Source organism: Bufo bufo, chromosome 10, assembly GCF_905171765.1.
Source record: "Bufo bufo chromosome 10, aBufBuf1.1, whole genome shotgun sequence".
Taxonomy (NCBI): domain Eukaryota; kingdom Metazoa; phylum Chordata; class Amphibia; order Anura; family Bufonidae; genus Bufo; species Bufo bufo.
Window position 1 is genome coordinate 137,578,294 of NC_053398.1, and position 14,294 is coordinate 137,592,587.

The window sequence follows — 14,294 nt, forward strand, 5'->3', positions numbered from 1 at the left end:
ATTAAAAATCCTTATAGTGCGATTATTCAATATATAGTGCTCTTACCTTTTTCTGTGGCTTAGTTTCTTTAAAAACCGCACTTTTATAATATGTTAATTACCTCGCTACTAGCAAGTAGGGCGGTTACTTGCTGGTAGCCGCCGCATCCTCCTTTCAAAAAAACGCCCCCTCCTCCTGTTGATTGACAGGGCCAGCGAGCGCTCTCCTCTTCCGGCTGGCCCTGTCTGCAATTCAAATCAAGCGCCTGCGCCTTACGTGTCTTCTTTCGGCGCAGGCGCTCTGAAAGAAGGACGCTCGCTTCCTCAGCACTCCCTCAGTGCGCCTGCGCCGATGACGTCAACTCTAAAACCGAAAGGGAAGACGTCATCGGTCCAGGCCAGTGATTGTTTTTTACTTGTACTACTCTGCACGTGATTTGTCTGCTTTATATTTATTTTTTATCACATTTAGTAAATATATTTATTCACTTAACCTGCGTAAGCTTGTTTATTCTTTGAATTCATGTTATAAAACATGCCCCAACCTAGTGGGCACCCCATGTTTTACCTGAGTTCCCTGTATCAGTGTCCCTCGCTGTCCATGAATTGAGTCTGTAAGCAGCAGACACTAGCCACCTTTGGCCAACGTGGCCGCTGTCTGTGGACCAGATCCCTAGACAGTGGGGGACACTGAAGACATGAGGGGGCTTGGGTTTTCCTAGGATAGTACCTACTAGGTAAGGGCATTATAGAAATTATTTTAGAAAATGGCCAACCCCTTTAAATACCACAGTACCCAAATTACCAGATCCATGGACAGTGGGGGAATGCTGAAATGGGGTGCTCAGGTAAGACATGAGGGGGCTTGGGTTTTCCTAGGACAGTACCCATTAGGCAAGGGCATTATAGACATTCTATTAGAAAATGGACAACCCCTTTAAATACCACAGTACCCAAATTACCAGATCCATGGACAGTGGGGGAATGCTGAAATGGGGTGCTCAGGTAAGACATGAGGGGGCTTGGGTTTTCCTAGGACAGTACCCATTAGGCAAGGGCATTATAGACATTCTATTAGAAAATGGACAACCCCTTTAAATACCACAGTAGCCAAATTACCTGATCTGACCAGTTGTTCCTTCTGCTCTTTGATTTCCTCTGAATCGGGAGGAGGAATTGGAGACTCTGCTGCAGCATCAACTTTACACTCTGAAAGAAAAAAACACGGACAATTAAGAAAGAACTTCACAAGATCCTCTATGCAGAAGACAAGCAACCACCAGCTTTACTTCGCGTCTGCTCAGAGATTTATTATACTGCAAATCGTCAAAACCATGTTCAGAAAAGCAGAAATGAAATCTAGGTAGAGAACCTGCTCTGGAGAAGTCCAGTGCCAGCAATCAAAGCTGCGGTATTACACTGCCCCTTCACTTTAGGAACTAGCAGTGTTCTCAGCTGAAGGATCTCCTCGGGATCATGTACCGACTGGCTTATGGCCTATCATATGAATAATATGGGATTTACTTAAAATGACCCTAAAATACCTAAAACTAACTTAAAGACAATAGAGGGGTGTGGGGTATTGGTGGTCCGCTGTTTTTGATACCTCTTAGCGCAATAACACGACCTCAAGTGGTCGGACACAATTTTTTTTTTATTTGCATCTACGTGACAACGCGTTTCGGAGTAGAACACCACTCCTTTTTCAATTCTAATACGTAGTAATAAGATCGATGCTGGTAATGACAGTATTATTGTATAATAGACAGAGGCGGCTCTCCACTGGTTTTCTGGAGAAGGTGCTCTTGCTCAATTTGACTCACCCTTGTCAATATAAAAATAGGTTTAAAATAAAGTATTAATGAGCAGGCACTCTATTTATAGGCTCATGGGAGGCAATTTTATTAAATAAATGTTAAAATAGAGTTCAAAATAACGAATATTTGGTATACATAATTCATATAAATAATTTCTAGCAGCAATATCAATATATAAGACAATTCATAAATAACAGCAGTATCAATTGATAAATACGATTGGAGGATAGCAGCAGCGTAAGCAGCAAATAGTTAATAAATAAAATAAAATAAAATAAAAGCAGGAGTATCCTTTAAAATGGAATTATTGGTAATACCATCAATTCCATTTTAAAGGATACTCCTGCTAATATTTTATTTTATTTATTAACTATTTGCTGCTTACGCTGCTGCTATCCTCCAATCGTATTTATCAATTGATACTGCTGTTATTTATGAATTGTCTTATATATTGATATTGCTGCTAGAAATTATTTATATGAATTATGTATACCAAATATTCGTTATTTTGAACTCTATTTTAACATTTATTTAATAAAATTGCCTCCCATGAGCCTATAAATAGAGTGCCTGCTCATTAATACTTTATTTTAATGACAGTATTATGTAAAAGGAACAAAGACATATGATAATAATAGCAATGATAGCGATAATAACCAAAATGTGTAGTTTGAGGATTGGAGATAAAATCATGTGACGTAAATCAGTCATAGATGTGCTCACTAGAGATAGTAATCATAATTGATAGATATATGTATATATTAAAATGATAGCTGATCGTTTCGCAGATTGTAGTAGCAGTTTATAGCGAACGATAAAGAACAATAAAAATTGATAAAAATTGCTGATAAATGAATTTGAGTCACCCAATTTTATATACAGGGTGATAAATCACATAAAATATAAATATAAATGAATAAATGTACATATACGTATAAACATAGAAAATAAATAATAAATGAAAATCAATCCATGAACTACATGTGTGCAAGAGAACGTCCATGGGCATGAACATATACAGTTGTGTGTGCACACATACATATACAGAGGTGCACACACAAGTATGTGCACAAATGCTTGCAAACGAACCAAGGATTGTATATGGAGGAGCAGTGATAATTGTCAGGATTGGCAGTTACATGGTTAAAAGTAACCATGGTTGTGGATGCTGGCAATGTGCTATGAAAAGGTAATGGGGGGGGGGGGGTGCATTTAAGGATGATGTAAACTATGCTACTGTATTGTGTGAATATTTGGAGGTCGGGTGGGATAGAGGAGGTACCGGCAGCACCGACCACCACTTAAACACCCGCCTACACTAGTGTTGTGTCTATGCTTGCACAACACAAAAAGGTGAGCATAACCATTACCTCTTTTTAAACAAGAAACTATTACCCTATGAGCGCCTCTCTCGCCTCTCATGCTAAAACTAACTTAGTAAGTGTATATTCGATGCAGAGCGGCCATGAGCGTTGTGTTCTGTATCTTCTGGCCCTTTGTCCTTCCCCCGCTATAACTTGATGGGTCTCAACATTTCCCTTCTGCAGGAGCGCGGCAGATAAAACCGAGTTGAAATGCAGGACACATGAATCTTATAAGTGCAGCATTTCATCAGCAAACTACAAATGACAGAAGCGCTGAAGATCTCTGATGAAGAGGTTGAGAGAGGGATTAATCAGAATCGTAAATGATTATGTTTTTTACTGTCCTTCGCTGCTGGAGGAGGCTGAATAAGCAACTTAAAACAATTTATGATGGATTCATCGCTGTAGAAATGATCATTTCTAGCAGGGAAAATAAAATTAAAAAAAATCACAAATGTCTGAGCTAAATCTAATCCTACGCCTGTGATCTGCTTAATTACGTATAATATATACTGTGAATTATATATGTGTCTGGCATTGACATAGCCGAGCATAACACACGGGTGTGGGGGAGGGGTTAGTCAGAACAGCAGGGAGCAAGAACCTGGTCAGGGTTCTTACTCCCTGCTGTAATGACTCTTCCACCAGTTGCCTGCACCACTCCGTCCTGGCTCCCCGACCAGGTTCTTACTCCCTGCTGTCCTGACTTCTCCACCAGTTTCCTGCACCACTCTGTCCTGGCTCCCCGACCAGGTTCTTACTCCCTGCTGTCCTGACTTCTCCACCAGTTGCCTGCACCACTCCGTCCTGGCTCCCCGACCAGGTTCTTGCTCCCTGCTGTCCTGACTAACCCCTCCCCCACACCCGTGTGTTATGCTCGGCTATGTCAATGCCAGACACTTATGTGATTCACAGGAAATATTATACATAATTAAGCAGATCACAGGCGTAGGATTAGATTTAGGAGCCAGGACGGAGTGGTAGCCAGGACGGAATGGTGCAGGCAAATGGTGGAGAAGTCAGGACAGCAGGGAGCAAGAACCTGGTCGGGGAGCCAGGACGGAGTGGTGCAGGCAACTGGTGGAGAAGTCAGGACAGCTAGAACCTGGTTGCGGAGTCAGGACAGAAAAGCACACCTGGTCAAGGAGCCAGAATAATAAGCTCTCTAACTGCAAACACTGATTTCATATCATAGTCTTAACAGTCTCTACTAGCAGTAAATTGTGTCAGTGTACATGTAGGGGCCTGTGCCAAACGCAACATCCCTCTTTAATGAATAGTTTATAACCCGGTCTGAAATATAATATTTGATGGCACATAGGACACAAAAAAACAACAACAACTGCGTTCTGAAATTAAAAAAAATAAAAAATTGACACGACAGGAAATCTATAGCGTCTGGCGGCAGAGACACAAGAATAGAGAGACTGATCTTTTCCTTGTCAAATCAATCAGGTAAATGATACTTTGCTTGTAAAGGTCTTCCAAGATTTAATTGCCATGGCATTTAGAAAAAGCTGCAGGTTTAATTAATCTAACACAACCGATGCTTCCAGACCTAAAGGAGAAATACCCATCTCACTCCTCATGGTCTCGAGATCAATATATTGTAGTCATTCAGTTATACGACCCGGAGAACATTATTAGTTTAGATTTAACTGGGGAATTCCCCAAAAGTTTTTTGAGCAGCCAAAATTCCCACTACTCATAGCTTGTGACCACTGACAAATCCTAATATTACTCGAGGAGAAGAAATATTGCGAAATTGTATACACCTATTAGATAACCATATGGAGCGGTTATTCGGTTACAGTTGATATACACGCACTGATACTGTAATGATGATAAAGGGAAGAGGTCACAATATTAGAGAAAGGAGAATATTGGGGAAACCTGTACAAATGAAAGGGGGCTCTAGTACCCCCATTAGCGGCCTCTAGCCTGGATACCAGGTGAGATACGGCCTCTAGCCTGGATACCAGGTGAGATACGGCCTCTAGCCTGGATACCAGGTGAGATACGGCCTCTAGCCTGGATACCAGGTGAGATACGGCCTCTAGCCTGGATACCAGGTGAGATACGGCCTCTAGCCTGGATACCAGGTGAGATACGGCCTCTAGCCTGGATACCAGGTGAGATACGGCCTCTAGCCTGGATACCAGGTGAGATACGGCCTCTAGCCTGGACACCAGGTGAGATACGGCCTCTAGCCTGGACACCAGGTGAGATACGGCCTCTAGCCTGGACACCAGGTGAGATACGGCCTCTAGCCTGGATACCAGGTGAGATACGGCCTCTAGCCTGGATACCAGGTGAGATACGGCCTCTAGCCTGGATACCAGGTGAGATACGGCCTCTAGCCTGGATACCAGGTGAGATACGGCCTCTAGCCTGGATACCAGGTGACATACGGCCTCTAGCCTGGATACCAGGTGAGATACTAGATTGGATAAAAGAGGATACAGTTGGTCATGGAGGCATACAGGTTCAGCACGGTATCCTGCAGCACATTTGCCTTCAGAGGTTACAGCTGGGCCTGTAGATCCTGCACAATTGTAGGTTGGTGAAGCTGGTATCCCAGCTGGTCCCATAAATGCTGGTAACTGGCAGCAGAGTTGTAATCAGTAGGAGACAATCCTGGGAACCCCCTGCAGTGTGTGGGTATCCGTTATCAAGCTGAAAAATGCCAGTTGTCAGCCCCGTCATGAGAGGAGCACATGTGGCGGCAGGATGTCCTGCACTTATCACTGTTAGTGACCTCGTATCACTACTCGGGGTGACGGACTGTCGTAGGCGATGGCTCCGCAGATCATCACAGCAGCAGTTGTCAGACCGGCCATGAGAGGAGCACATGTGGCTGCAGGATGTCCTGCACATATCTCCGTCAGTGTCGTCGTATCACTACTAGGAGGTGACCGACTGTCGTATGCGATGGCTCCCAGCAGTTGGGGCAGTGTGTGACTCCATAGCAAAGGCCGAATTGAAGTGCTCATCACGAGGCCTCCATACTCAAACCCAACTCTAGTGGGATTGAAACCGAACCTGGATTTGTCGCTTGATACGGTTCTAGTACGGAGCAATTCAGGTTTTTCGTTCATGACACCACTGCAAACAAAGCGGTGGCTGGCTGTCAATCGCGGGACACGTAATGAACGCTATGACACCACGTTTCCTCCTACTAAGCTCCTGGAAATGTTCTTGGCAGAGACAAGGGTGTGTAATGAAGGGGCCAACTGTGTCCAATTGGTGGATAACCAAACTGTAGGAGGCATTTATGCTTGTCATCCGATCAACCAATCCTGTTTGGACCATGCAGAGCCTGTTCTCCATGTGTGCACGTGTCCTCACTTAACTACTGCCCCCAACAAGTCTTTGAAATGACCATCCTGCTTCTTTCAGTGCATCGTAGAGGCATGACTAGTAGTCAACGATCTCTCACCAAGAGGTAGACAACCCAAAAGTAGCCTCTGAGAGTCTTTTTATAGGACAGAGGGAAAAGCACTTTTAGGGCCTCTTGTGGCGAGACACAGCGTCTAATCGGACCACACCTTTAACCATTTACATATCTGCCTGAGGCATTTTCAGTAATATGACATTTCTATCTGGGTGCATTATTTTTTTTATCAAGGAGCGTAATTTGAGTACTTTATGGCACTGTAATTTGGGCTTCATACCATTCGATATAAGGCAAATCCTGGCGGACTGTAGTTATCAGTGGGCAAAGATGTGGCCTTGCAATTATCGGTGTAAGAAGCCACTTAGTATACGCTACCTCAGGGCATCAGAGAATGCAGGTAGTTCACTGTAAACCAGTATAATGACCAGTTTACATTAAAGGGCTTCTGTCACCCCACTAAAGTCTTTTTTTTTTTTTTTTTGGCTACTTAAATTCCTTATACTGCGATATATCAACATATAGTGCTCTTACTGATTTTCGTTCTGTAGTTTCTTCAAAAAACAGACTTTTATAATATGTAAATTACCTCTCTACCAGCAAGTAGGGCGGCTACTTGCTGGTAGCAGCCGCATCCTCCTTTCATAAACACGCCCCCTCCGCATGTTGATTGACAGGGCCAGCGAATGCGCTCGTCCTCTGACTGGCCCTGTCTGCGTTCAAAATTTCGCGCCTGCGCCATACCGGTCTTCAGTCGGTGCAGGCGCTCTGAGAGGAGGACGCTCGCTCGCCGCTCCTTCCTCAGTGCGCCTGTGCCGGGTGTAGATGTGACGTCATCGGCGCAGGCGCATTGAGGATGGAACGGCCGAGCGAGCGTCCTCCTCTCAGTGCGCCTGCACCGACTGAAGACCGGTACAGCGCAGGCGCGAAATTTTGAACGCAGACAGGGCCAGTCAGAGGACGAGCGCATTCGCTGGCCCTGTCAATCAACAGGAGGAGGGGCGTCTTTATGAAAGGAGGATGCGGCTGCTACCAGCAAGTAGCCGCCCTACTTGCTGGTAGAGAGGTAATTTACATATTATAAAAGTCTGTTTTTTTAAGAAACTACAGAACGAAAATCAGTAAGAGCACTATATATTGATATATCGCAGTATAAGGAATTTAAGTAGCCAAAAAAAAAAAAAAAATGACTTTAGTGGGGTGACAGAAGCCCTTTAAACTTGATATCCAGCACAGTGGGTCATGAAGATACAAACACAGGCACTGCCCGTACCCTGCCGCCCTCCCTGCAACAGACCTTCTGTGGTGTGCAACTCTGATTCTGCTGGATAATTGATGACTTCAGGAGATGACCGTCCACGTTCCACATCCGCTCTTTCCGGGGGTTTTGTCTTCTTCTGCAAGGAAATAAAAAGTTTCTTTTATTGTAATTTTAAAATCAAGTAAAATGCTATTTCTAACAGAAGATTTTCAGATGAGCCTTCTGGTCCTGGCCAGCTTGATGCATAACAAGTAAAACATAAGGCAGTGGGGTGTGGAGGAAAGACTTTAAGGCCCATTTAGACTATATGGACATGACACATGAAAAGGGATCTCCAACTGGAGGAAAAAAAAAAAAAAAAAAAAATCTTAAAAAAGAATGGTTTAAAAAAAAAAATACTCAGCTTGTCGGTGCGTGACTCTCCAGTTCCAATCCTTCCCGATCCCCTCGGCTGGTCTTTACAACCTGTATACTCTTAATATACAAGTGTAACCACTCCGCTAATCACAGGCCACAACGGTGACAACTCTCAGCCAATGATTGTCAAGAAGGACTAAGAAGCAGGGGACCCAGGGAGCGCCAGAATGGCAGGGTCGGAGAATTGGAAGGGGAGTACTATATTTTTTTAAGCCATTCTGCCCCTTTCTTAAAATATTTTTTCCAGTTTTTAATTTTGATAACCCCATTCCCTTCGCCTTACTCCAGGTCATACCCAGGAAGCGGAGATGTGGGCTGCAGTGTGCTGCCATTGGAGAGCAGCTTAAAGGGGTATGCCGGTTATATAAAGTTCTGACCTACCCACAGGATAGAAAATAACTATTAAGTCGAGGGGGTCCTACAGTCAGGACCCCTACTGATCATAACGGGGGCCCCATACCCCATGGAGCCCCTCTATATGAACAGAGCAGTGGATGGGCTCCATTCAGATAGCCAAACTCCCATAAAAATGAATGGAGCTCCCATGCACATACCCAACTGGCCGCTCCATTCATTTCAGGGAGGGAAGCAACGCCACGGGGTACAAGGACCCCATTCTCATAATCAGTCGGGGTCCCAGCAGTAATGTAATATTTAACCACTTGCATATGATTGAGGGATAACTTTATATAACTGGAATCCCCCTTTAATACTTCCAGGCATACCACAGAGCAGATCTCTGCTTCAAGACTCCAGTGAGTATGGGTGCCTGTGGAGCTCACCTACAAACACACCTTACTTTTAAGATGGAGGCTTTTAATTAATTCTGAAAGACACATTTAGGAAAAGAAACATGAGAATACAATTAGGTTTAAATGTTGCCTCTTGCCCACGACCGTATGCCCTCTGACATATACAGTCCGTGAGCGGGCCATATGTCCCGGAGTGGCATTGATCGTGCGCATGGCATCATAGATTACAATGATGCTGTGCATGTCGGGCCACCCGCGGGACTATTGTCCCGCATTTGTATGATCATATGAGTGCGGGACAATAGTCCCGCAGGCTGCCTGACGTCCACAGCATCATGGTAATTTATAACAAGGGGGCTTAAAGTGTATCAGGAGATCAACGTATCCTCTCCCCGATCCACAGAATAAGGGATAAGATTCTGATCAAAGAGATTCGACCACAGGGAACCTCACTGATCATGAGAACAAGGGTCACAGGTCTGGCGGATCAATGGAGCAGTAGTCCCCAAAAATAATGAATGAATCGGCGGTGGTGGTCCCCTTGGCCAAATGCTTTACCTCCCTTTACTGTGGATAGGAGATAAAGTTATCTCTTGGCACAAACCCTATAAACCCACATCAGTAGTAATAAGTCAGAGCAACTGGAAAGATACTTTCTCTTGAAGAGAATGACGTTTCAATTTCTGACTTTCTCAATTCGAAAGCCAGTCAGATGAGTAGCAAAACGCCTTCGAGAGAAAATCCGACAAGTCCAGTTACTCTGATTTCTGGTATACCATGACCTGGATGAATGGGAACCTTCACAGACCTCTTAGACCTTGTAGCCTGCTCTCACAGTCATCTGCACACCTCCACCGGCTGGCAGTCCTCTAGAACATGCTTAGTAGGGGCTGTGAATGCAGGATCTCCCTTTGTCTGGTAATGATTCTCACAAACATTTTGGTGTGAATGCGAATGACTCCATTAAAGCTGTGAATGAGTATACTTCCAGCCTATGTGTGTTTGCAACCACCCGGTAAGCGTGAAGACACCAACATACCATATGACATGCTGTGAAACTACAACTCCCAGCATGCACACTTACTTGGCTGTGATTCTGGGAGTTGTAGATTCAGAACAGCTGAAGTTGTTGGAGGTCGCCGATCACTGCCAAAAGACGATACAGCAATGATGGACATCTAGCACCTACAGTAAGCCGGCAGAAAAAGCTCTTCACACTGCCAGAGCCCTACCCTGTACTGACACGGAGCAACAGCTCTGAAACAGTCCCGCCTACTGATGGGTGTCTCTGGTTTTGTTTCGGACACTGACTTAAAGGGGTTCTACAGCTTCACTTCAGCAAGTAGCATTTATCATGTAGAGAAAGTTAATACCAGGCCCTTACTAATGTATTGTGAGTGTCCATATTGCCTCCTTTGCTGGCTGGATTAAATTTTTCCATCACATTATACACTGCTCGTTTCCATGGTTACGACCACCCTTCAATCCATCAGTGGTGGTTATGCTTGCACACTGTAGGAAAAAGCCCCGGTCTCTCTGGTGGCCGGGACCGTGGGAATGCACATAGGCTGGTGTTTTTTCCTATAATGTCCAAGTACGACCACCACTGATTGATTGCAGGGTGGTCATAATCATGGGAACGAGCTGTGTATAATGTGATAGAAAAATGAATCCAGCCAGCAAAGGAAGCAATATGGACAATCACTATACATTAGTAAGTGCCTTGTATTCACTTCCTTCACATAATAAATGCTATTTGCTGAAGCGACACAACCTCTTTAAAGGGTAGCCACCAATAGCTGGCATTAGGCCTCATGCACACGAACATTCCGTTTTTTGTGGTCCGCAAATTGCGGATCCGCAAAAAACAGAAGCCGCCCGTGTGCCTTCCGCAAATGCCTATTCTTGTCCGCAAAATGGACAAGAATAGGACATGTTATTTTTTTTTTGCGGGGCCACGGAACGGAGCAATGGATGCGGACAGCACACAGAGTGCTGTCCGTATCTTTTGCGGCCCCATTGAAGTGAATGGGTCCGCATCCGAGCCGCAAAAACTGCGGCTCGGATGCGGACCAGAACTACGGTCGCGTGCATGAGGCCTTAGAGAGAGGCTTTGCAGGATATTTGAACAGCACTGCATTTCCATATCTGACCCGCAGGCGTTCTTGGAAGTTTTTAGCACAATGCCCAAGCTATGAAGCTGCCAGGAATGTGATAGAAACATAGAAACATAGAATGTGTCGGCAGATAAGAACCATTTGGCCCATCTAGTCTGCCCAATATACTGAATACTATGGATAGCCCCCGGCCCTATCTTATATGAAGGATGGCCTTATGCCTATCCCATGCATGCTTAAACTCCTTCACTGTATTTGCAATCAATAAAAAAATATCAGAATATCAGCGTACAACTTCCTGACTTCAGACAAACATAAGAGCTATGGCATTTTGAATAAGCCGAGGTGTTTTTTCTCCTTTACGTATATAAAGCAATGTACAATGAAAAGTCCCAATGTCTCAGCATTTTCAAGATCGCAGTCAATGAATGGTAACATTCTGGGTCACATAGACAATTGAAGTTTCTCACAGCTGACAGTTGTTTCCCAAGGACATGAGTCTGAAAAGACATCCATTCATCCGGAACAGTGTTTATCCAGAGGAAGGCATTTTTTCTCATTCTAGCTAAAAAAATACTTTCCAACTCCAAATCTGGCAACTAGAATAACTCCCTGGATCAGGAAATCGCCTCCAGTAAGGATTATTACACTCCAGAAATACATCCAGGCCCCTCCTAAACTCTTAGGCCTCTTTCACACGAGTGTGTCCGGATAAGGTCCGAATGCGTTGCGGCAAACCAGCGCGAGTAGGTACCCAATTTCAGGCAGTTTTTACTGCGATTGCGTTCTGTTGTTCAGTTTTTATCGCGCGGGTGCAATGAGTGATAAAAAACTGAATGTGGTACCCAGACCCGAACTTCTTCACAGAAGTTCGGGTTTGGGTTAGGTGTTGTGTAGATTGTATTATTTCCCCTTATAACATAGTTATAAGGTGGTAACATGGTATGCATTCTGAATACAGAATGCATAGTACAATAGCGCTGGAGGGGTTAAAAAATAAATAAAAAATAATTTAACTCACCTTAATCCACTTGTTCGCGCAGCCGGCATCTCTTCTGTCTTCTTCTTTGAGGAATAGGACCTTTGATGACGTCACTGCGCTCATCACATGATCTTTTACCATGGTAATGGATCATGTGACGGACCATGTGATGAGCGTAGTGACGTCTTCAAAGGTCCTATTCCTCAAAGAAGACAGAAGAGATGCCGGCTGCGCGAACAAATGGATTAAGGTGAGTTAAATTATTTTTTATTTATTTTTTAACCCCTCCAGTGCTATTGTACTATGCATTCTGTATTCAGAATGATATTATTTTCCCTTATAACCATGTTACAAGGGAAAATAATAAAGATCGGGTCCCCATCCCGATAGTCTCCTAGCAACCGTGCGTGAAAATCGCACCGAATCCGCACTTGCTTGCGATTTTCACGCAGCCCCATTCACTTCTATGGGGCCTGCATTGCGTGAAAAACGCACAATATAGAACATGCTGCGATTTTCACGTAACGCAAAAGTGATGCGTGAAAATCACCGCTCATGTGCACAGCCCTATAGAAATGAATGGGTCCGGATTCAGTGCGGGTGCAATGCGTTCACCTCACGCATTGCACCCGCGCGGAAATCTCGCCCGTGTGAAAGGGGCCTTAGTGAACTCACCATCACCACCTCCTCAGGCAGAGAGCTCCATAGTCTCACTGCTCTTACCGTAAAGAATCCTCTTCTATGTTTGTAGACAAACCTTCTTTCCTCCAGACGCAGAGGATGTCCTCTCATCCTGGGTATAAATAGATGATGGGAGTGATCTCCGTACTGACCCCTGATATATTTATACATAGTAATTAGATCTCCCCTCAGTCGTCTTTATTCTGAACTGAATAACCCTAATTTTGATAACCTTTCTGGGACCTGTAGTCCACCCATTCCAGTTATTACTTTAGTTGCCCTCCTCTGAACTCTCCCCAGCTCTGCTATGTCTGTCAAATCGAGGTAGTGGTAAGTGTCGCTAGATCTGCAGATGATCACATTTTCAAGCACCTTGCTCCAATCTGTGGCAGGTAGAACGGGCATAAAAACCAAATTGAAAGCAAAATGTAGCCACATGAAACCTCAAAAATCAGAGCAAGTCATGTAGGATGATTGTGCGACGCCTACTGTTCATTGACGTGCCAGTTAAGGACACTGTCGCAACTGAGAGAGCAGAACCCTTGACCTGAGAGACCTTGGTTTATCACTCCGGCAAATCGCTATGCGCCTAGGCCAAGATGTCAGTACTGTTCAATTTTGCGCGTCCTGGTGGGTGGGAGAAAGACTTTAAAGTGAAATAAAAGCAATAGGCCGTCTGATTAGAAGGATGGAGCCTAGGGATCTATTCTGTACTGCAAGTGAAACTGGACGTCACATCCCAAGCCTAGGGCGGCAAAGAGCGTCCACACAAACCATCCAAAGCGCGTCTGCATGACACTGGGCTATTAGCCAGCAATCCAGCTACAGGTGTTCACGGACGTCACACCACCACTCACAAAGGCCCACGGTGCACAGCAATATGGCAATGGAGGCTGGAATCCTATTCAGTGACGAGTCCCACTTTTGCCTTGGAAGCAATGATAGATGGAGATTGGTCTGATGACCACACCGGTCCTAATCCTGGGATTATGGTGTGTGAAGTTATAATAAAGGATAGAAGAACCCCTCTAGGTACAGTAACAGCTCGGTGTTACATTGATTTGGTTGTGGAACCAGTGATGCGGCCATTTCTCCAAAACGTCCCAGGAGCCATTTTTCCACAGGACAATGCCAGGCTGCATGTTGCTCGTGCTACTGTGAGCAGCCTGAATGGCCTAACTGTACTACCATGGACTTGTCTCCCACTGAGCACATCACTGATCAGCCACTGCAAAGCGAGCTGCCATCAGCGGATCTTGGCGATTAGCTTGCCCGAGGGCATTCAGCGTGGTAGAGCATTCCTTAGACAACCATTCAAAACCTCAGTGATAGCATGCCAAGACGTGTAAGCGCACTTATCTCTGCACGTGGCGCTCATACTTGATACTGAATAAAGTAAGATGCTTTGAATATTTTGTTTCCGTTTTTTCATCATTTGCATATCATTAACGTGTCTATCTGCCCTGTGATTTCCAAAATTCATGGCTTTTACTTCTCGGTGTTGCAGCTTCAATGTTGAGGAGTGTACTG

The 14,294-nt window shown here is 44.6% G+C and overlaps 1 protein-coding gene across 4 annotated transcripts in view; it reads right to left on the reverse strand.

Annotated features, from left to right (window-relative positions):
- The window catches only part of CEP89 (centrosomal protein 89), an 85,154-nt gene that overhangs the window by 66,813 nt on the left and 4,047 nt on the right, over nt 1-14,294 (reverse strand). For 3 of the 4 annotated variants that reach the window (XM_040410539.1, XM_040410541.1, XM_040410542.1), the window contains 2 exons: nt 7,828-7,951; nt 1,099-1,188 (listed from right to left, as the gene is read on the reverse strand). In XM_040410539.1, coding sequence (XP_040266473.1) covers nt 1,099-1,188; nt 7,828-7,951 — 214 coding nt within the window. The remainder of the gene's footprint in view (nt 1-1,098; nt 1,189-7,827; nt 7,952-14,294) is intronic. The other variant, XM_040410540.1, reaches the window with a different exon arrangement.